The sequence below is a fragment of the Nyctereutes procyonoides genome, unplaced genomic scaffold (genome assembly GCF_905146905.1).
Source record: "Nyctereutes procyonoides isolate TBG_1078 unplaced genomic scaffold, NYPRO_anot_genome, whole genome shotgun sequence".
Lineage (NCBI taxonomy): Eukaryota > Metazoa > Chordata > Mammalia > Carnivora > Canidae > Nyctereutes > Nyctereutes procyonoides.
The window spans coordinates 43,470,130-43,490,960 of record NW_026575125.1 but is presented as its reverse complement, the minus strand read 5'-3'; the positions used below and the strand labels follow the sequence as shown (position 1 = coordinate 43,490,960).

General features: G+C 43.6%; 1 protein-coding gene and 1 pseudogene across 5 annotated transcripts in view; one reads left to right on the top strand and one right to left on the bottom strand.

The window, feature by feature from the left end:
• Positions 1-20,831, top strand: part of SHROOM4 (shroom family member 4) — a 298,508-nt gene that overhangs the window by 232,914 nt on the left and 44,763 nt on the right. For 3 of the 5 annotated variants that reach the window (XM_055338487.1, XM_055338486.1, XM_055338488.1), the window contains exon 3: positions 19,487-19,621. In XM_055338487.1, the coding sequence (XP_055194462.1) occupies positions 19,487-19,621 (135 nt within the window). Of the gene's footprint in view, positions 1-14,944; positions 15,308-19,486; positions 19,622-20,831 lie in introns of those variants that run through there. The other 2 variants (XM_055338489.1, XM_055338490.1) reach the window with 2 other exon arrangements.
• Positions 7,247-7,346, bottom strand: LOC129518940 (U6 spliceosomal RNA; annotated as a pseudogene).

The following is a 20,831-nucleotide window of genomic DNA, read 5'->3' as shown; positions in this document are numbered from 1 at the left end:
CCTACTGCTTATTTTCAGTTCTTTTTCCTTAATGTGTCTCCTAGCTACCAGTATACCCTAAAATAGTGGTCCTCAAACTTGAATGTGCATTAGAATTCCCTGGAGGATTTGTTAAGGAACTTATTGGTGCCCCTCCCCCCAGTTTCTGATCCAGTTAGGGCCCAAGAAGTTCTCAGGTATTGCTGGTGCTGCTGGTCTGAGTTACTGATCTTTGAGGACCACTAACCCAAAATTCTGTCTCAGGCCCTCTTTCCCATTCTATGAACTTTTCTTGAGAAGCTTCAGGTACTGCTAATAATTCCCAGATACCCACACAGAGAGACCACACTCCTAGTTTCTAGATTCAACTGAATGTTACACTTCTCTACCAGGCTGTCTCCCAGATACATCATAATCTAGCATGCCCAAGGTGATTCTAAAGTACATATGGAAATATAAATCTATAAGATTAGTCAGGAAAGGTCTGAAAAAGAAAAGTAGTAAGGGAGAAAGAGACCAGTCCTTTTGAAACATATTATAAAACTACGGCAATTAAAACTGGCACATGAATAATCAGTGTGGACCATATGGATCCAATGTGGACCAATGTGGATCAATGGACCATAACTGGGTCTAGAAATTTATCCAAAGACAGAGTTTAGTACATGATTTTTTAAAAGATTGTATTTATTTATTCATGAGAGACACACAGAGAGAGGCAGAGACATAGGCAGAGGGATAAGCAGGCTCCCTATGGGGAGCCTGATGCAGGACTCAATTCTGGGACCCCGGGATCACACCCTGAGCCAAAGGCAGATGCTCAACCACTGAGCCACCTAGGCATCCCTAGTATATGGTTTTTAATATATGATTTTATCTTGAAATAGTAAAGGTCTTTCTAAACAAGATACAAAGGAAACCATAAAGGAAATAATTATTAAATTTGACTATACCAAAGTTAAAATGTAGAGCAGCACAAAAACGCATTAACAAAATCTAAAGACAAAAAACTGGGAAGAAGGCTTTGCATCTGTAAGGGAGATTGTTCCCTTTATATATAAAGAGCAATTGAGATTGAGAATCATTAAGGAAAATACCAACAAACCATTATTAAAGAGAAAAAAGGACCTAAATAGTCCAAAGAAAAAGAATGTTGGTCTATAAAAACAAATGAAAACAACAGTCATCTTAAGCAACAACTCTTACCTTAAGATGCAACTTTCACCTATTGGAATGGCAAAAATCAGAGCATTCAGTATACATTATTTTTTGCAAGCATGTAGAGAAACACACTTTTACACCTTACTATATACTTTGCCACTCAAAGTGTGATCCTCGGACCAGCAGTATCTGTATCAACCCAGAGCTTGTTAGAAATACAGTCCCAACCCAGATCTACTAAATCAGAATCTGCATTTTAATGAGATCCCCAGGTGATTTGTTTGCACATTAGAGTTTGAAAAGCATTGCTGTAATACATTGTTGGTTGAAGTGCAAATTAGCATAACCTCTTTGGATTTCAGGAGACTTTTTATCACAAACATTTGCGTATTCTGTGAAATGTAATTCCACTTCATCTAATAGATATAATCATCTCTGTGTGTGAAGATGGACAGAGATATTCACTGCAGCATTATTTGTAAGAGCCAAAAAAGAAAAAGAAAAAATAGAAACAACCTCAGTATTCATTAATTGGATAAAGGTTAAAAAAAACTGAACAAAATTTGCATGGTGCAATACTATGCAGTTATTAAAAATTTGTGGAAAAGTACATACATATATGAAATTATCTCCAAGATACATTGTTAAACACAAACATCAAGTTTCTGAACATTATTCTCATGTGCTTTTTTTGTGTTCTATTATTAAAATTCCCATTTTACAGATGATGTGAGGCAGAGGTGTTAAATAACTAGCCCAAGACCATACAGCTAGCAGTGATGGATTCAGATCTAGACAGTCTGGTTCCAGAGCTAATAAATCTTTTAATACTATACCATATTGCTACCCAGGGATAAACAAGAAAATGTTAACAGTGGTTTCCCCAGGAGTGTGGGGGGATCCATTTTTTATTGTTTATGCCTTTGTACTCTTGGAATGGAATGCCTTCTGTAAGTATTGTTTAAAAAAATACTTAAAATACTTTGTGCAAAATTGGATTGATTTCTCTCCCCATTCTTCTGCTGGTATTGGTGACAGGCTGAATCATTTACTGAAGTGAGAAATCTGGCAGACATTCTGGACTCCCTCCTCTTGTTTACTCCTCACATCTGTCCAGTAAGACACCAAGATTTATTGGTTCTACCTCCCAGACAAGACAATTCTCAAATATACCTCTCCACTCTATCCCTGAATCAGAGATCACTTGGATTATAACATTTATTTCCTAGGTGATCCACCTGCCTCTTTTTTCCCTGCAAAATACCAACCAATACATCTTTTCAAAATGCAAATCTGGTCGTGCCACTGTCATACTTAAAATCTTACACTGGCTCCTCAGTGCCTGTGGGAAAATCCAAACCCATTAACATTAGTTCTGTCCAGTCTCCTTCTCTAGCCTTACCTCTCAACACCCCTCCTCTCACATCTTACTCTCAGAACCTTTTTTTCCACCCATTTCCATGATTTTCACATGTTACTTCTACAGGAATACCTTTCATTTGGGTCAATCCCTACCCTTCCTCTAAGGCCAGACCTCAAACATGACCTCCTTTGTGTAGATTTCTTTGCCTACAGGTTATTAGATGTTATGTATTGTGTACTGGGCAGGTGAGGATACTCTAAATTTCTGTGGCCTCTCAGTGTTCTATAGGATATGTCTCCAGTGTCAAAGCCCTCTTGCTTGAATGCTGTGCATTCACACACCTTGTGGACTCCCCAATGGATGTGATATCCCACAGCCTGCTCCTCTAGCTCTCCCCCATGGCTAATTCAGTATATTTCCCTCCCAAATCTCTTATAGGCCTCCAGCACTCTTCTTGGTCACCCAGAGCATTTGGGAGGCTTTCCCTTTTATTCTCAGCTTTGGATTCATCCTCCTTCTCTCCCCATCCTTTTATCTCTACCTGTAGGCAAGGCAGGTTAGAATCCTGGTTAAGATCGTGGTCTCTGGAGCCAAGCTCCCTGGGTTTCTTTTAATTTTAATTTTTAAAAAATTTTTCATTTTAATTCAATTTGCCAACATATGGTATAACACCCAGTGCTCATCCCATCAAGTGCCCCAGGTTTCAATGCTATCTCTGTGGCTTTCTACTTCTGTGATCTTGGGCAAGTTACTCAACCTCTCTCTGAGCTTCTGATATTCCCCTCTGTAAAATGGGGATGATGATAGTAGTGCTTGCTTCATAGGGCTGTTATGAGTATGAAATGTTTTACCATTTGGAACGCATAATAAACATTGTGTTTTTGAGATAAAAATGCCTAAATTCTAAAGTGGGAGAATCTTCTCAAATTGGCCTAGGGGGCAAGCCTCTTTCTCCTTTGGAGCTCTTTTCTACTAACAGTGGCTTGAAAGAGTAGGACCAAGTAGAGCGCCTCAGTGGCTCAGTGATTGAGCATCTGCCTTTGGCTCACCTCGTGATCCCGGGGTCCTGGGATCGAGTTCCATATCAGGCTTCCTACAGGGAGCCTGCATCTCCCTCTGCCTATGTCTCTGCCTCTCTCTGTGTGTCTCTCATGAATAAATAAATAAAATCTTTAAAAAGAAGAAAGATTAGGACCAAGTAGAGGTGAGATAACAAGAATCCACACCCCTTTTCAAGTCTCCTGTAATTCTGGTTTATTTCCCTAAATGGACAGATTGAAAGCTTTCTGAAGGCAAGGATCACAGAGCAGACTTTTTAGACTCTGGCTGCCACTAGACACATGGTAGACACAGAGTTTATTTCCATCACTCTTAAAATTAAACCCAGAGTCCTTACAATGAGCCACTTACCTGGCCCCAGGCTCCTTCCTCAACCTCATTTCCTACCCTTCTTTGTCTTATTCATTTCACTCCTGCCACCTTAGTTTTCATGCTATTCTTGCTATCGACTATGGCAAGCCAATCCTCTCTCAGAACCATCACACTTGCCGATGCCTCTGCGTAAGAACATTCTTTCCTCAAGTACGTGCCTCACTCCTTCCCTGACTTCATTTAGGCCACTGTTCAAATATTACCTCCCAGCAGAGGCCTTCCCTGACCACACTCTCTGAAATAGCATTGCCCCCCAACACACTCCTGTCAGTCTACCCCTTACCCTTCTTTCTCTGCCTTCATAGTACTTACCACAATCTGACATATATTTCATATTTTATATATTTATTGATTTGAACCCCATGAGGACTGAAGTCTTGTCTGTTTTGTTCACTGCTCTGTCCCCAACATCTTGAGCATCTTGAATACTGCTTACTTGGCTCCCAATAATGAATTAATTAATTAATTCAATGCTAGTCCCTATGTAGAAAGGGAAATACAAAAATACAACAGATTCCATTCACTGCTAGAATTTTGAATACTTTGTCATTTTCATTCCATGATTCTGTCTTTTAGCTTTAGTGTTTTTATGTTTGAGTTTTGTTTCAATTTTACAAACATTACCTTGACAAAATTTAAAATCCAGTTTAAGCCAAGTCCAATTTTTAAAAAAGCAACTGATTTGTTTGTTCTTCAACCCAAGAGGAAGGAATGTGTATGATTCAGTGCATGAGTGCATGCATGAGAGAGAGAGAGAGAGAGAGAGAGAGTAGTTACCTGCAGTGAGGAAATTGAGTAGGGAGTGGGTTGGGGAGGCATGAGTAGAGGAGTTCATGTTCCCCAGAAGGGAAACAATTTTGTTTCAATTGCTGCATTTTTTTCTAAATTGTTGTTTGAAAAACCTCTAAAAAAAAAAAACCCAAGGGGATCCCTGGGTGGCTCAGCGGTTTCATGCCTGCCTTTGGCTCAGGGCGCGATCCTGGAGTCCCAGGGTCGAGTCCCACGTCGGGCTCCCGGCATGGAGCCTGCTTCTCCATCTGCCTCTCTGCCTCTCTCTCTCTCTCTCTCTCTGTCTATCATAAATAAATAAATCTTTAAAAAGAATCCCAAAATGAGAGCTAACGAAATGGAAACCTTGAGCAACTAGAAGTTTGTAAATACATCAGATCAGGAAATTTCCCCAGGACTCATGCAGGACATTGTGAACAATGTGAAAGCCTTTGTGGGGAGAAACTTCAGAAAGGGAGGTAGATATATGGCCGCTTTTCACCAGCTCATATCTCTTCCAAACAGGGAAGGTATGAGCAGAGAATTGCCCTCTTGGTTCTGGAACCTTCCTCACCAGGAAGGAGTACGCTCCCACCTGTCCCTGGAGCCCAAATTCTATTCAGGCAGCCGCCTCTACTATGTTCACAGCCACTGACAGTTGAAGAGAGGCTCCCAGCCTGCCTTGGAAGACAAGACCCCACATAAGTAATGCATCAGCAGCCAGTATTTTAAAGAAGTCATTTGAAAATCTGTTCTAAAATGCATGGTGGCATTCTTTAGAGTGATGGCTCTCCAACTTGGGTGTGCATCAGAATCACTTGGAGAGCTTATTAAAATTCAGATTGCTGGGCCCCACCCCTAGAGTTTCTGATACAGGAGGGCTGGAGTGGGGCCCCAGAATTTCATTTCTAATGAGTTCTCAGGGATGCTGATACTGATCTATAGAAGAAACTTGGAGAACCACTGCTTAGGGAAAAAAACACAGGAATTTGGAAGTGAAGAAAACTGTGTGTGATTCACTTCACCTCTGTGCCTGAGTTTCTTCTTTCCTGGAGTGGACTTTATAAGGTGGTTGTAAGGATTAAATGGAATGGTGTCTATGAAAGTTCTTTGTGAGCTGTAGATACAGCATGCAAATATTAGCAATTAGATGGTTTGACAAATGGTACTTGCTGCCATACCCCCCACCAGACTTTCCTGTGCCTTGTCCCCTTTCCATGCACTTTTGTCCCACCAAGTTCATTAGGCACCTGGGAAGAAACTATACCCCAGAAGGCCTTGAGTAGTAATTTTTTTCAACCGCCTAGGCACAGCCTTGATGCTGACCCATGACTTGACCTTTCTTTTCCTTTGCCTGCTCTCCCTTCAACTTGCTCCTTATTATTCCAGCCCTGGCCACCTCTCACAGCAAAGAACAGCTCCCAGGACTAATATTGAGGTAAAAAATTCTCAGATGGAATATTTATTTTTTTAATTAGTAGAATAAACAGAGGAATACACTCCCAAGTACCAAAGCATTTTGCTAGTTGGTGGGCTCTAGGTTGATTTACCTGAGGGCAAAATCCAGATGTTTGAAATAGTTAAGTGGAATTACAAGTATAATTGCAGATTCCTAAATGTATCAGACAGTTGTATCGGACAATTGTCAGGGTAAATGATTTGTTCATGTAGAATGGTGTCTTTTTTCTTTGAAAGCCGTTCTCATTAGACTGTAATGCATGTGTAGTGTAGAAAGCTTTGAAATGTTTTAAAGGTGTAAAAAACAATAATCACCCTTAATTCCACCACATAGAGATAAATACCTACAGGTAAGTTATTAGGGTATTTGTATTTAGCCTTTTAATATGCATATGATTGTATGTGAATATATATGTACATGCACATATATTTTTTGAATTGGGCTGGCACTATATACAGAGGTTTTTTTGTTTTTTGTTTTTTTGTATATTTTTATTGGAGTTTGATTTGACAACATATAGTATAATACCCAGCTCTCATCCCGTCAAGTGCCCCCCTCAGTGCCCATCACCCAATCACCCCATCCCCCCGCCCATCTCCCCTTCCACGACCCCTTGTTCATTTTCCAGAGTTAGGAGTCTCATGTTCTGTCACCCTCTCTGATTACATACAGGTTTGTATACTTCTTCTTTTGCTTACTGCTATATTATGAGCCTCTTCCAGGATCATTAAGTAGTCTTGAGAAATATGGTTTTTAATGGCAGACTATTATTCCTTCATGTAGATGTACAATACTTCACTTAACTCTTCCTAAATGTTGTACAGTTAGGATATTCCTGTTTTTAGCATTATAAATATCCCTGCAGTGGATGGTACTTCATGTACATAAATCAATGTGTGCATCTCTAATTGCTCTCTTAGGATAGAATTCAATGAATAGAAAGACTGGATCAAAGGGTAGGAACATTTTTTTAAAAAACAGATGTAATTCACACACCCTAAAATTCATTACTTTTAAGTGTAATTCAGTGACTTTTAGTATATTCACAAGGTTGCCCAACCAGTAACACTGTCTAATTCCAGAGGAGAAAAATGGAGTGCTTCATAAATTTGCATGTCATCCTTTGCAGGGGCCATGTTAATCTCTGTATCATTCCAATTTTAGTATCTATTGGCTGAAGCAAGCACAGTAGGAACATTTTGATGTCTCTTAATATGGCACATTTCCCTCTAGCAACTGTATCCCCATTCCTTCTCAATCAGCAATGTGTAAGGATGCCTATTTCCCTGCAACTTTGCTGACACATAGTTAAAAACTATATATTGCCAATATAATTGAAAATGGCATTTTATTGTTTTGTCTCTTTGATTAGCTTTTCTTCTTCTCCTACCTGAACTCTAGCTTTTCTGTGGCACCCAGTCATCCACCCTCTTTCCTTTGTACACATTTACTTTGGGCACTTACATCCACTGCAGAGGCATCGGCTGCTTTCTCTTGGGATAATGACCCCATGTCCATCCCTGACCTAATATCTTTCCAGCATTGCAGCCCAGACATTAAGCTGCTTGCTGGGCATGCCTATCTACATAATTTGACAGCATCTGAAACAAATTCATGTCAAACATTTCTCCTGAAGCCAACTCCTGCTCTGACTTCCCCATCTAGTGATCTACTCTCCCATGTGCTTCATGGTGATGTTAACCCTGTTCTCTCCTCCACATTTAATTAGTGGTCCCACCTTGTTGATTCTGTCTCCATGTCCTCTCTCATGTCCTTCCCTTCTGCTCCATCCCCACTGTCTTGCTCTAGTTCTGCCTTTGATGGTATCCCTTGGGCAAGCCTTGATCCCTTCTCTGTGCTTTCAGCATATAGCCACATAATTCATCCTCCACATGACAACCAGAAAAACCTTCCTAATGTACTGCTTTTACCATGTGGCTCTCCCATCCTGGAACCTGCAAAGCCTCTCTCTTGCTTATTGAGTTATATAAAGTAAATGCTTTACCCCTTACACGTAGGGACACCACCCCCCATACTCTTACATCATTTTAATTTTACTTCCTGTGTGCCTTAGAGAAGCCATACATTCTTCATTCACCATATTCCTGCTTTTACCACTCCTGTTTATGCAAAACCTGGCATGACTTCTCTAGTCTCCTCCAGGTCAAACTGAGTCTTCAAGTCTCTGCTCAGAGGCACTATAAAGTCTTCCTTGATTAACCAGCTGTGCTTTCTCCTTTCTTTTTTTTAAAAGATTTTATTTATTCATGAGAGACACAGAGAGTCAGAGACACAGGCAGAGGGAAAAGGAGGCTCCATGCAGGAAGCCTGATGTGGGACTCATCCCCGGACACCAGGATCCCGCCCTGGGCCAAAGGGAGGCGCTCAAACCACTGAGCCACCCAGGCGTCCCTGTGCTTTCTCCTTTCTTAAACAGTCATTTTGTCAGCATCTCCTTCATGACATGACATTCTGGTTAGGGTTTCGTGGTTACTTAGGTATTTATATTCATCCCCTATCACATTATAAATTCCCTGAGCACAGGGATTTTATCTTCTTCATTTTGACATGTCCCATAGTACCTTCCTATCTACCTTAAATGTAGATGGAAGCTCCACAAATGCTTGAATAAAAGAATAGTGAAGACTGCCAACTTTTTTTTTAAGAACTACTAATAACTCCATTTTGGGAATGAATTTTGTGCTAAGAAGGTACAGATACCAGATGACCCAAATGTCATGGCTTTTTCCCCCCTCACTCTCCACATTCAATCCATCAATAAGTACTGTTAGCTCTACCTCTTCAAGATATATCTACTCCAGCTTCTTTTCTCTGCCCTCCTGTTTCCTCCCTAGAACAAACCACCATTATCTCATACCTCCGAGAGCCTTTTCAACCAGTTCCCTGGATTCTATTCTTGTCCTACCTAAATCCATCATCCAGGTGAGATCTTTCTAAAACATCAATCATGGCAGTCCCTGGCTTAACAATGTCCAGTAGTTTCCCACTGCACTGAGAATTAAATGTATACTTCTTACCTTGGCCTTTGAAAATACCACGATCTGGCCTTATCACTTTCCCAACCTCATCTCCTCCTGCTGTCCACCTAACTCCCTGTGGTCCTGAAACTCTGATGAGCATTGGACCTTCCTCATTGTCATATTTGCTCAAAGCAGAGTGAGTGGGTACTGTTGGTTCTACTGGAGTACTCACTATTGTTGGCTATTGTCCTAGGGCTTCATGTACTGAGTAGTGAAGATGAGTTGAAGTGTAGCCAGAATTAATTCTAAGGGCTTTGAGACTTGACTTGGGGTGAAACTTTTAAGATGGGGTTCCACCATCCTCCTGAAAAGTGGTATCCCTGATACTGAGTTTAGCTGAAGAAGGCATTTGGCTTGAAGGAAAAGGAAAGGAGATCTTGCATTATTCCCATAATCTCCTTCCCAAGGGATACTACCAATATTACTGATAGAAACCAGAGCTGGAGGACAAACATTCTCCACCTTTTTTATCACTCTGGGTGTTGGTTTAGGAAATTGGGCATCGCAGGAGAAGCTGACTCAACAGATGGTGCTCTGTGAACCTATTATCATTTTACCTCTGTGCTTTCCTGAAGTTTCCCTCAGGCCTCTGGCAGTGCCCTCTTACCTTTTGTATATACAAGAAAAGTGAGAAAAACTGTCTTTCATTATTCAGAGTCTTGACTTGCTCCCCTTGCTTCTAGAAGCTGTGAAATATGCACTGGCAACCTCCTTGCCTTTGGGATCATTGACAAGAAACAAGAGTATGACGGGTATGTCTTATTAAACTATACAGAGAAAAACTAAAATATGCTCTCCAGCCCACTCTGAAAGAGAATTACAAGTACTGTGTTTCTACAGTACTAAGCACTTTTTTAAGCCCCTAATATTTGCAAAGCTCTCCTGCATCATTCACAGTTTTCCTTTTTCCTTCCTTCTTTAGAAAATGAGGTGTCCCCATGTTTTAAAGATTCCAATGTGAAAGTGAATACATGAAAACAGAAGGTGAAATATAAAGGCCCTAATCAGATGAAGTATCACTATCTCCTTGGAGAGCCAGAAGGCACCCCTTGACATGCACCGCAGCATTTGAGGAAGCCTTTATTTCCACCACAACATTCCCTTTCATACTCACTACCCTGGGTTTCCTTTAGCCAGGGATGGACCCTGGGGTGGAGGGTGGAGAGAGGGATCCATCAGATTTACATGAAATAACTTGACCTGAGTATTCAGAGAAGTGAGGGGAGGTTGGAGGAGCTGGGGAAGGTGGGAAGGCAGAACTATACCAAAGCCCCTTCTACATAAAATGCCCAGATTTCAGATGATGAGAATTTTAACTTTCCCAGACTGACAAGAAGGCCGCTGTCGTACAAGTTTTCTTTAAAATTATAGGGGGTTGGCAATTTACACATTTAGTGCAATCCCTATCAAAATACCATGGACTTTCTTCAGAGAGTTGGAACAAATCATCTTAAGATTTGTGTGGAATCAGAAAAGACCCCGAATAGCCAGGGGAATATTGAAAAAGAAAAACAGAGCCGGGGGCATCACAATGCCAAATTTCAAGTTGTTCTACAAAGCTGTGATCATCAAGACAGTGTGGTACTCGCACAAAAACAGACACATAGATCAATGGAACAGAATAGAGAACCCAGAAATGTGCCCTCAACTCTATGGTCAACTAATATTTGACAAAGCAGGAAAGACTATCCACTGGAAAAAGGACAGTTTCTTCAATAAATGGTGCTGGGAAAATTGGACAGCCACGTGCAGAAAAATGAAACTAGACCATTTTCTTACACCATACACATTGATAAACTCAAAATGGATGAAAGATCTAAATGTGAGACAAGAATCCATCAAAATCCTAGAGGAGAACACAGGCAACACCCTTTTTGAACTCTGCCACAGCAACTTCTTGCTGATACATCTATGAAGGCAAGGGAAACTAAAGCAAAAAATGAACTATTGGGGCTTAATCAGGATAAAAAGCTTCTGCACAGCAAAAGAAACAGTCAACAAATCTAAGAGACAACCTACAGAATGGGAGAAGATATTTGCAAATGACATTTCAGATGAAGAGCTAGTATCCAAGATCTATAAAGAACTTATTAAACTCAACACCCAAGAAACAAACAATCCAATCCTGCAATGGGCTAAAGACAGGAACAGAAATTTCACAGAGGAAGACATAGACATGGCCAACAAGCACAAGAGAAAATGCTCCACATCACTTGCCATCAGGGAAATACAAATCAAAACCACAATGAGATACCACCTCACACCAGTGAGAATGGGGAAAATTAACAAGGCAGGAAACAACAAATGTTGGAGAGGATGTGGAGAAAGGGGAATCCTCCTGCACTGTTGCTGGGAATGTGAACTGGTGCAGCCACTCTGGAAAATTGTGTGGAGGTTCCTCAAAGAGTTAAAAATAGATCTGTCCTATGACCCAGCCATTGCACTGCTGGGGATTTACCCCAAAGATACAGATGCAGTGAAACGCCGGAACACCTGCACCCCAATGTTTATAGCAGCAATGTCCACAATAGCCAAACTGTGGAAGGAGCCTCAGTGTCCATTGAAAGATGAATGGATAAAGAAGATGTGGTCTATATATACAATGGAATATTACTCAACCATTAGAAATGACAAATACCCCCCATTTGCTTCAAAGTGGATGGAACTGGAGGGTATTATGCTGAGTGAAGTAAGTCAGAGAAGGACAAACATTATATGATCTTATTCATTTGAGGAATATAAAAAATAGGGAAATGATTGGTGAATCTCCTGCTTCTCTGGGAAAGGAATAAAGGGGAAAGAAGAGAAAATGAGTGGGAAATATCAGAGAGGGTGACAGAACATGAGAGACTCCTAGCTCTGGGAAATGAACAAGGGGTAGTGGAAAGGGAGGTGGGCGGGGGGATGGGATGACTGGGTGACGGGCACTGAGGGGGGCACTTGATGGGATGAGCACTGGGTGTTAATGCTATATGTTGGCAAATCGAACTCCAATAAAAATATACAAAAAATAAATAAAAAATAAAATAAAATTATGGGAGGCTAAACTTGGTCATGTAATCTGGAACTCAGCACTGCTAAGTGAGAGGATGCCCCTTTTACCCCCACGTCATCTCCCAGACTCTTTCCCAAATCCCAAATTGGCCAAACTGCTTGTGCTCCTCTCTTAAGTCCCTTTGCCTACAGATTTTTCAAGTATATGCGATCTCTGTCCAACCTGCTTATCATATCACCTCATCCAGTGATTCCCCTGCCCATCCAGTGATTCATCTGCCCATCCCCACCCCACCTCCCTACCTCAGCAAGTCCCATGAACGCACTTGCACCTCTTGTCATAATTTTCTCAACTTCACCTGGCTACGGAGAGGGCCAGACTATTATCAAACTCATTTTTCTTTATTTTGTTAGGAAGTGGGGATCAGCAGGCCTCATCAGGGAAGCACTGTTAGACACTGGGTAGCTGAGTGGAAAGAGGAAGGCACTCGGTGACCAGAAGATTAGGAGAGCCTGGGCGCCGAGGCCTGAGTAAAGACATGAGAAGAGACAGTTTATCCTGATAATTTTTCCGACCAGGAATTATCCTTTAGTGTACTGCTAAAGGTACTGTGTTCCCTAGTGTATTGTCAAGGAATGGTGATCCAACCAGCAGTATCAGCATTATTGTAGAGCTTGTGAGAAAGTCATTTCTGGGGTGCCTAGGTGGCTTAGATGGTTAAGCATCTGTCTTCGGCTCAGGTGCTAATCCCAGGGTCCTGGGATTGAGCCCGCATGGGCCTCCCTGCCCAGCGGGGAGTCTGCTTCTCCCTCTCCCTCTGCCCCTCCCCCTGCTTTTGCTTGCTCTCTCTCTCTCTCGCTCTCGCTCTTTTTCTCTCTCAAATGAATAAATAAAAAATCTTTTTAAAAAAGTCAAATCTGAAGCCTACTCTACACCTACTGACTCAGAATCTGCATTTTTACAAGATGGCCAGGCTATTAGTATGCCCACTAAAGTATGAGAAGCTCTGTTCTAGAGTACTAGGTTTTGCTTTTGAACATTGTTTTATTTTCTAAATTTTTTATTAAGTTTTTTATTTGATTCCAGTGGAGTTAACATATAGTATTCTATTAGTCGCTGGTGTAGGATATAGTGATTCAACAATTCCATACCCCCGGTGCTCATCCCAAAAAGTACACTCCTTAATCCCCATCTCCTATTCACCCACCCCCCCTACCCGTCTCCCCTCAGGTAACCACCAGTTTTGAACCTTCTTTTATTTATTTTTTTTATTTTTTTTGAACCTTCTATTAACTAGTCATCTCTCTTTCATCTTCATTTGGATTGAAAAAGTTACTTTTAAGTAACTTAAGTAATTAAGAGTACTTTGCCCATTATTATTTTGGGTAGAAGATAATATTAACTGCAGGTGCCGTTTACTAAATGCCTGAAGATGAGAAAATGGAAGCCCTATGACATGCCTAAGGCCAAACAATTAGTGAGTGGTAAAGCTGAGACTCTAAGCCAGATTGATATGCCCATAAAATCCCCAACCTTTCCCTATACAGTACTAACTACCAAAAGAGGACCTCTGGACATATTTGGACGGCACCTGCCTTTTGAGAAATAGATAATAGCTCAACCCAGACTTGTCTAGGCAGTACAGAGGGAAGAGATGATTTCTCTCAAGTCCTACAGTCATAATTTCGCTAGAAAGGAATGGCCTGGATATACTTCTTGTCCTGAGGAGGCTCATGTAAGCCCTCTTGGGCCAGAAATTGCTGGAATTATAACCAGAGGCCAAGGGAAACTGGAACAGGGATCAGGATTATTACGAAGGGAACCCCCTGCCCCCAACTCTAAATCCCTGAGAGAAATGAAACTCTGGTGCCTGACTTTGGGCTTTGGATATACAACAAACTCATGTGGGGGCTGCTCTGGTCTCTGGCTGTCACACAGGTCAGTGAGGACATCATTTGAAGCCCTGGCCTGGGGCCCAGGACTATTACATCATAGCATGCTATAGCTGGAAGGGTTGTTTGTTTCAATGGAGTGCAATGTTTTATTTTGCTGAGAGGAAACAGAAGCTCAGAGGGGGCAGTAAGTTGTCAGGGGTCAGAGCAAATTCATAGCAGAGCCAGAGATGCCAACTCCAGGCACCACTATTCTGGAGTTGGAGTGTCTGCTGGAAAATGAAGTTTTCAAAAAGAAAAAAAAAAGAAAATGAAGTTTTCCTTGTATTTGCTCAGGTGCCCATAGGAAGTGCAGACCCTGTAGAATATGACCCGGACTGGTTTGTAAGTCTTGCTGTCTCAGCAAGACCTTTACCCTGGAAAATCTCTAGGTCACTTGCCCCCAGCTATGTAAAACCAGCTGTAGTACTGACTACTTGCTCTTTGGGACCTGAAGGCTGCTCAGCTTGGCTGATCTCTGGGGCCCAGAGGACCTACGGAGATGGCTGGGTGGGGTCAGCTCAGTTCAGGAAGCTCAGGAATTCTTTTAAGTGTATGTGTCTGGGGTATTTTTCTCTCTCACTTACATGTATTTTTAAAAATTCTTTTTAGACACTCGCTTTATCTTTCCCAAACATCATTTCCTTGCTCCTTTCCTGAGTTCCAGCAGTGGCTGGGGGCCCAGCTTCCTTATTGGCCCCTGAGCTATGGAAGGGGTTGGGCCAGGCTCAGAGGAGGAGGCTGGAGCTGGGAACAGGGGGGCTGTTTATGCTGCTGGAACGGCCTTTCATCCTTTCCTTTGCCACCAGGGTACTGGCTGGTTTCAGGAGCAGTGTCTTCATTCTTGTCCTGCTCTTGACCCTGGCTCTTGGCCCCAGAGGTGGTGGCCACGTCTAGGTCCACCAGCTGATGGCCATACCTTGCCTTCAGTGCCACTCCCCTCTGTCCTTGGAACTGGGACCTAACTGTGCCTGAGCCCCCTTGGATCACACTCAGGAGCTTGGGCTGATAGCCCCTCATCTCAGGAGGTCTTAGCAGGAAGGCAGATGGGTCCCAGCTAAGGGAAGCTCTGGCCTGCAGAAAGAAGCCCTGGGGGCTGGAGGGGTTGGTGGGCACCTGAGCTGACCTGGATACCCACCTTTCTCCTAAGCCATCTCCCCACCAGGGGCAACTTTCATGGTAGGTACCACTGGTAGCCATGGCTGCCGCCCCTCTTCCCCCTTCTACTTTCTCTCCTCAACATCCCTTTCCTTCTGCTTCCTAAGAAAGGAATTTTGGGATAATGAATGATGGGGTATATGCCAATGACAGTACCTGAGCCAGCCTTGGAAGAAAAGGCAGACACAGGCGCCATTCCCTCATGGCCAGGCCTGGAGCTGCATGGTTGGTAGTTGGCATTTTCTTGCCTCTCTGCTCATTTCTCTTCATCCCTCTTCCCCACCACCTAAAGAGGGTATGGTTTAAACTCTCGGACCACCACAACTTTCCTTTCCTGACTGCTTCTTGTGGAAAGAGGTAGGAGAAGCCTCAGGTATTCAAGCTTGTTGAGACAGGGCCCTCTTTGGGGAGGAGGGGCCACAGGGTATCCTAGAAAGGACTGGAGGTTCTGAGCCTCATTCTTGTGGCAAAGCAATCTCAGCATTCTGTGTCTCTGTTTCCTCATCTGGAAAGTGGAGATAATAAAAGCTCTTACTGATAAGGTCAGAGTGAGGACCAAATCAAGTAATGGATGCAAAGTGCTGAGGGCCTGGCACATCTTCAGTATTCAATTAATGGTCCACATTGTTATTTTCTTTAAAGTTTATGGTATGTCAGACACCATGCCATGTGGTTTCACATGTGAGATTGCATTTGATCCAGGTTCTAACTTGTGAGTAAGGGATAGTTATCTTCCTCATTTTACAGATAAAGGATCTGTAACTCAGGGAAGTTACTTGCCCAAGGTCACACAGCTAGAAGTGGAATGTTAAGAATGGGCTGTCTCTAAGTCTTGGGATGTTTAGGAACAGCACAACACCAAGTATTTGACCCTATAGTTTCCTCTCCTTTTCCCAAACTAAGGCTAAAAGGCTCCAGCTCTAGCTGCAGTTCTTCTGCTAGGATTTTTCTTCCCCCAGTTTGTGGTTTTCTCTCAGTGGTCCCAATGCCCCTACTGCCTTGCTTCTGTCTCCTTTGAGATTGTTCCCTACACCTGGTGAAGCCTTACAGAGCAGGGGCTTCTGTAAGCTACATTTCAAAATGTGGCAAGGGAGTGGTGTAGCAAAATCTTGACAATGGGTAGACAAGTTGAGTACTCTTGGGAGTACTCTTGAACCATCGAGAAGGGCAAGTCTGAGCTGATAACCCTTGTTACAGACTACATACTATTCATTAACACCTTGTTATGCATTAGGCTGTGTCTCAAATGCTTTGAGAATATTATCCTTAATCCTCACAATAACCCAGCCAGGTAGGGATTATTGTTCCCTTTTTCAAATAAGAAAACTGAAGCTCAGATGGGTTAAGTGACTTGTATAGAATCACACATCCAAAATAGTAGACTTAAGAGACATGAACCAAAGATCCATCTACCCGTGTTTATCTCCTTGCTTACTGGCCTAATGCAGTTGGTGGGATGAAATGATGATGGGCAACATAAAAACATCATATTATTATGGGCCAAATTGTGAGGACTACATGACTAAAGACAAGCACCCTATGGGACATGGTACTTGAGCAGTACGTTAAAGAACAGATGGAATCCAGGCTGACAAAATGAGAGGGGGACTCCAGGCAAAGGGAACAGTTAGAGTAATAACTCAAATTGGTTGAGGGCCGACCAGACTTTGCTCTAAGCAGCTGACGTCCATTGTCTCATCTGTTCTTTACAACCCCCACGAATTAGGAATTATATCCCCCATTTTACTGCAGTGGAAACTAGAGCTCTGAGAAGTGAAATCAACCATGTAAAGCAACAGAGCTCATAAGTGGTAGAGCTGGAATTCAGACCAAGGTGCTCTATCTCCAGAGCCTGTGCTACATTCTGTTGGAAAACCAACAGCAAAAGGGACAAAGTTGGTTGCAGACCACGACTGGAGCACGGACATGGGAGATTGGGCTGGGTGGCTAAAGATAGCTGATAGATGGCTTTGCAAGTCTGATCTAGTTTACATTTGATACAGGACAGGATAAGAAATAGGGAGCCAGTGAAGATTCTTGAATAGGTGAGTGCCACAATTCAAGTGGTGTTTGACATGATATGATGTAAAAGCAATGACTGGAGGTGGAACAAGGGGAGACTGGCTGGCACATGGACACATTATTTGGATATAAAGCGTTAAGGGCCTGGATGTGGAAGAAGGGCCCAACGTAACAGAGGTACCCTGTTCTCTGCTGAATCCTCCCTCAGCACCTAGAAGCATAGTACATAGTAGGCATGTGTGGCTCATAGTAAGTGGCAGTACATAGTACTTTCATGAGCTGCTTTATACACAGTTGTGAATGGCTGACCAGCAGGTAATAGTAGCTGGAAAGATTTCTAGCATCATGGCTTAGTGCGTGAGACTGGAATAGTACCCTACCTCCTCCCCCACCAAGATCTTCTGCCTCCGGTCTCCCCACTGGGCACTCTGAAACCCATAATAGAACACTGTAATTAAAAGTGGGGGCCTCGCTTGGCTTTCCTCCCCGTAAATCCTACCCGGGGCCACTGACCTTTGGCCGCTCTGGTTCCTGACCTTTGGCCAGCAGCTTCCCTTGCCCTTCCCCTTCACCTCCTTGTCCGGATCTGGCCTGTTACCATTCAACACTTGTTTTTCCCCGGGAAGGCCATCCTCAAGACTACCTTTTTAGGCCTCTGGCCTCTAGAGCTTCACACTGCTGGGATTTTTCTGTGTTTCCACTGGAGTGAAGGCCCCTCCCAGCTGGGATGGAATGCAGCTCAAGTCTAGCCACTACTTCTCCTGGGAGGTAAAGAGGTGATTTATCGCACTAGATGACAAGCTTGTCCAAAATAGGGCCCCTTATCCTAGTCGACTCTGTATCCTCAGTGTCTAGTATGGAGCTTGCCATGGTAAATGCCTACATAAATTAGTAAAGAAGCTATCATCTCTCAACTCACTCATTTCCTTATTTCTCATCCTTTTCTCTTATTCTGTCATTCATCTCTCTCTACCACCCAATGCCCTCTACTATGTATTTCTCTATAATCTCTCTCAGTTTTTCCCCTTTCTGGCATTTGTTTTTTCTTGGTGACCTCTCTCACTCTTTTCTTTCTCATCTACCTGGTCCTATTGATATCCTTTGCTTGCTTGCTTTCCCTCCCCCCTCCCTCCCTCCCTCCCTCCCTCCCTCCCCCACCCACCTCATCAGTCTTCTCCTTATCTTCTGTCACTACCCATGTCCCATATGTGCTCTTGTCCATCTCATTCTTCCCCACTTGCAAGGGTGGCATCTGTTCCTGGGGAATGTACCAGAGGACAGGAATGGGTCATGTCTAAGCCTGTTGGTGCAAGAGTATGGTTGCAGCCTCCAGCGCCAGACAGATCCTTGTGGTTGCATCCAGGGCCTTGGCCTCAGACCCAGGTCCTTTATGTACCCCTGCCTGCCATGCTGAGCAGCCAGTCTCCTCTGTCAGCCTGGCACTACGCCATTTGCTACTTTGTGCTATTTTCCCTGGCAAAAGTTGGGGCTCCTCACTCCCACCCTTTCCCTACAAACCTGGGCATCTCACCTCTGTGCCCATCTTATCTTCCACTCTCTCAGTGCCTTCGCCATGCTTCCTTTGAATTAGCTCTATCACTCTCACTAATCTGTAAACTCCCAAGGGTAGAGACTAAGGGTGCATCCCCAGAACTGTGTACAGACTGTACCTAGTAAACAAGGAAACATCTGACAAATGCTTAACCTATGAACAACTGAAAATTGGAGGATTTGCAGTCTAGTGTTGACTTGTTTGAACCTCTCAATCACTTGCCTCTTCTTTTCTCAGAGAAAAATGAGAAGATTGGCCAGATGGATTTTTTTTTTCCTCAACAAAGACATAGCATAGCTTACTGTTTATTGGGCAGCAGCACTCATTTTTTCCACAGGTACTTAATGAGCATCTGGTATGGTGTCTGGCACTGCTGTGTGGGCTTGGGCTACACCCATGAGCAAAACAGCCCTGTGAAGCCAATATTTTGAATGTCCATACTTCACCCTCAGGATGAAGGAGATTTGAGTGCTGGGAGCTGAGGAGGGCCACTAAGATTCCTTACCAGCTCCTTGCAAGATGTTCTACTTCACTTAAGGGAAAGAGGGGGTGGGGGCGGAAGCTGCATGGGAAGTGATTTCAGCTCTGGTTCCCTAAGCTGACTTCCTGTCCCTTTATTGCTGTAGGAGAAACGCCCCTGTTAGTAGGCCGCATTCATGGCATGTGGCCAAGCTGCTGGAGGGATGCCCTGAAGCGGCCACCACCATGCATTTCCCCTCCGAAGCCTTCAGCTTGTCTTGGCATTCCGGCTGCAACACAGGGTGAGTCTAGAACCCTCCCCTCAAGATGGGCTGGAGGGTAGACAACTTGGCCATCCCCCTACCTCTGCTCTAGTCCCCACTGTGTGTTGCAGACCCCAGAGCGCTATAGTGGAAAATGGAGTGGGACTCCGTAGTGCCTGGGTTCTAGTCCTAGGCTACTTACTGCTAATCCTCTGTGACTTTGGGACAGTCCCTTCCCTTCTAGAAAATGCTTCTTTGCAATACTTACCTCACGTGGCTTGCCAGACACCACACTCTACTGCTTTTCATCCTATTTCAGTGGCTGCTCCTTCGCAGTCTTTTTACCTGGTTCTTCCGAATCCCGCCCCCTCCCCCCTTTCCCCTGGTCTCTTAATGCAGGAGTGCACCAGGGCTCAGTTCTGGTCCTCTTCTCTAGCTACAGTGACTCGCTGGTGATCTCATCCAGAGTTTATCAGCTCTGTCACTGAGCCAAAGCCTTTAGACTGGGCACCTCCCTGAATAATAGGGTCCGGTCCACTTGCCATGAGGCTCTCTCAATTCAGTAGGCCTGGTATTGTCTGTTGTCAAAAACAGCTGCGCAGAAGAGGCAAGAACTTTGTCTGCAAACACTCAGAGCCAGCAAAGCTGACCTTTCTCTTCCACAACAAGATCTTCCCTCTCAGGAGGAATTTCTGTTGATGAGGCTCAGAGAAGCCAAGCATTGAGTTTGCCCTAAGTCATTGACTTTATTTGGCAACGGAAGACAGGAACTCCAAGCAGAGGCAGAGGCAGTGTTGTTCTGGAAGAATACACTGAAACATATTTTGAGCTTGGCTCCTGTTTGAGTGGGGGTGTGATTGTTTGCAGCAGGAAGGGTGGTAGGGTGGGTAGCAGGTTCCCTTGCCAACAAGGAATTGATGGATTCTTAACCCGGGGGTCAAGTTTGCAGAGTGGGTAAGGGGCAAGAGCAAGCATTTAGGAAAGCTGATCCGAGGGGCTCATGGGTCCCTGCCACCACTCAGTTCTGGCTTTCTGAACTGTGGCCTTTCTGAGAACAGTCTGTGACCTCTGGGGTTCTAGTCATAGGGAGTTACTGGCATGACTTGGCTCACTTTGGCTTTGTTTGTGGGAAATGGTACTTAAAATTCAAGATTGTGTCTGATCCCAGTCCCTTCCTTGGTCTCCCGGGTTTGGTTTTGCTGTGGGGATGAGGGAGGGATGGGTAGGCAGGGGCAATGATACTGACAAC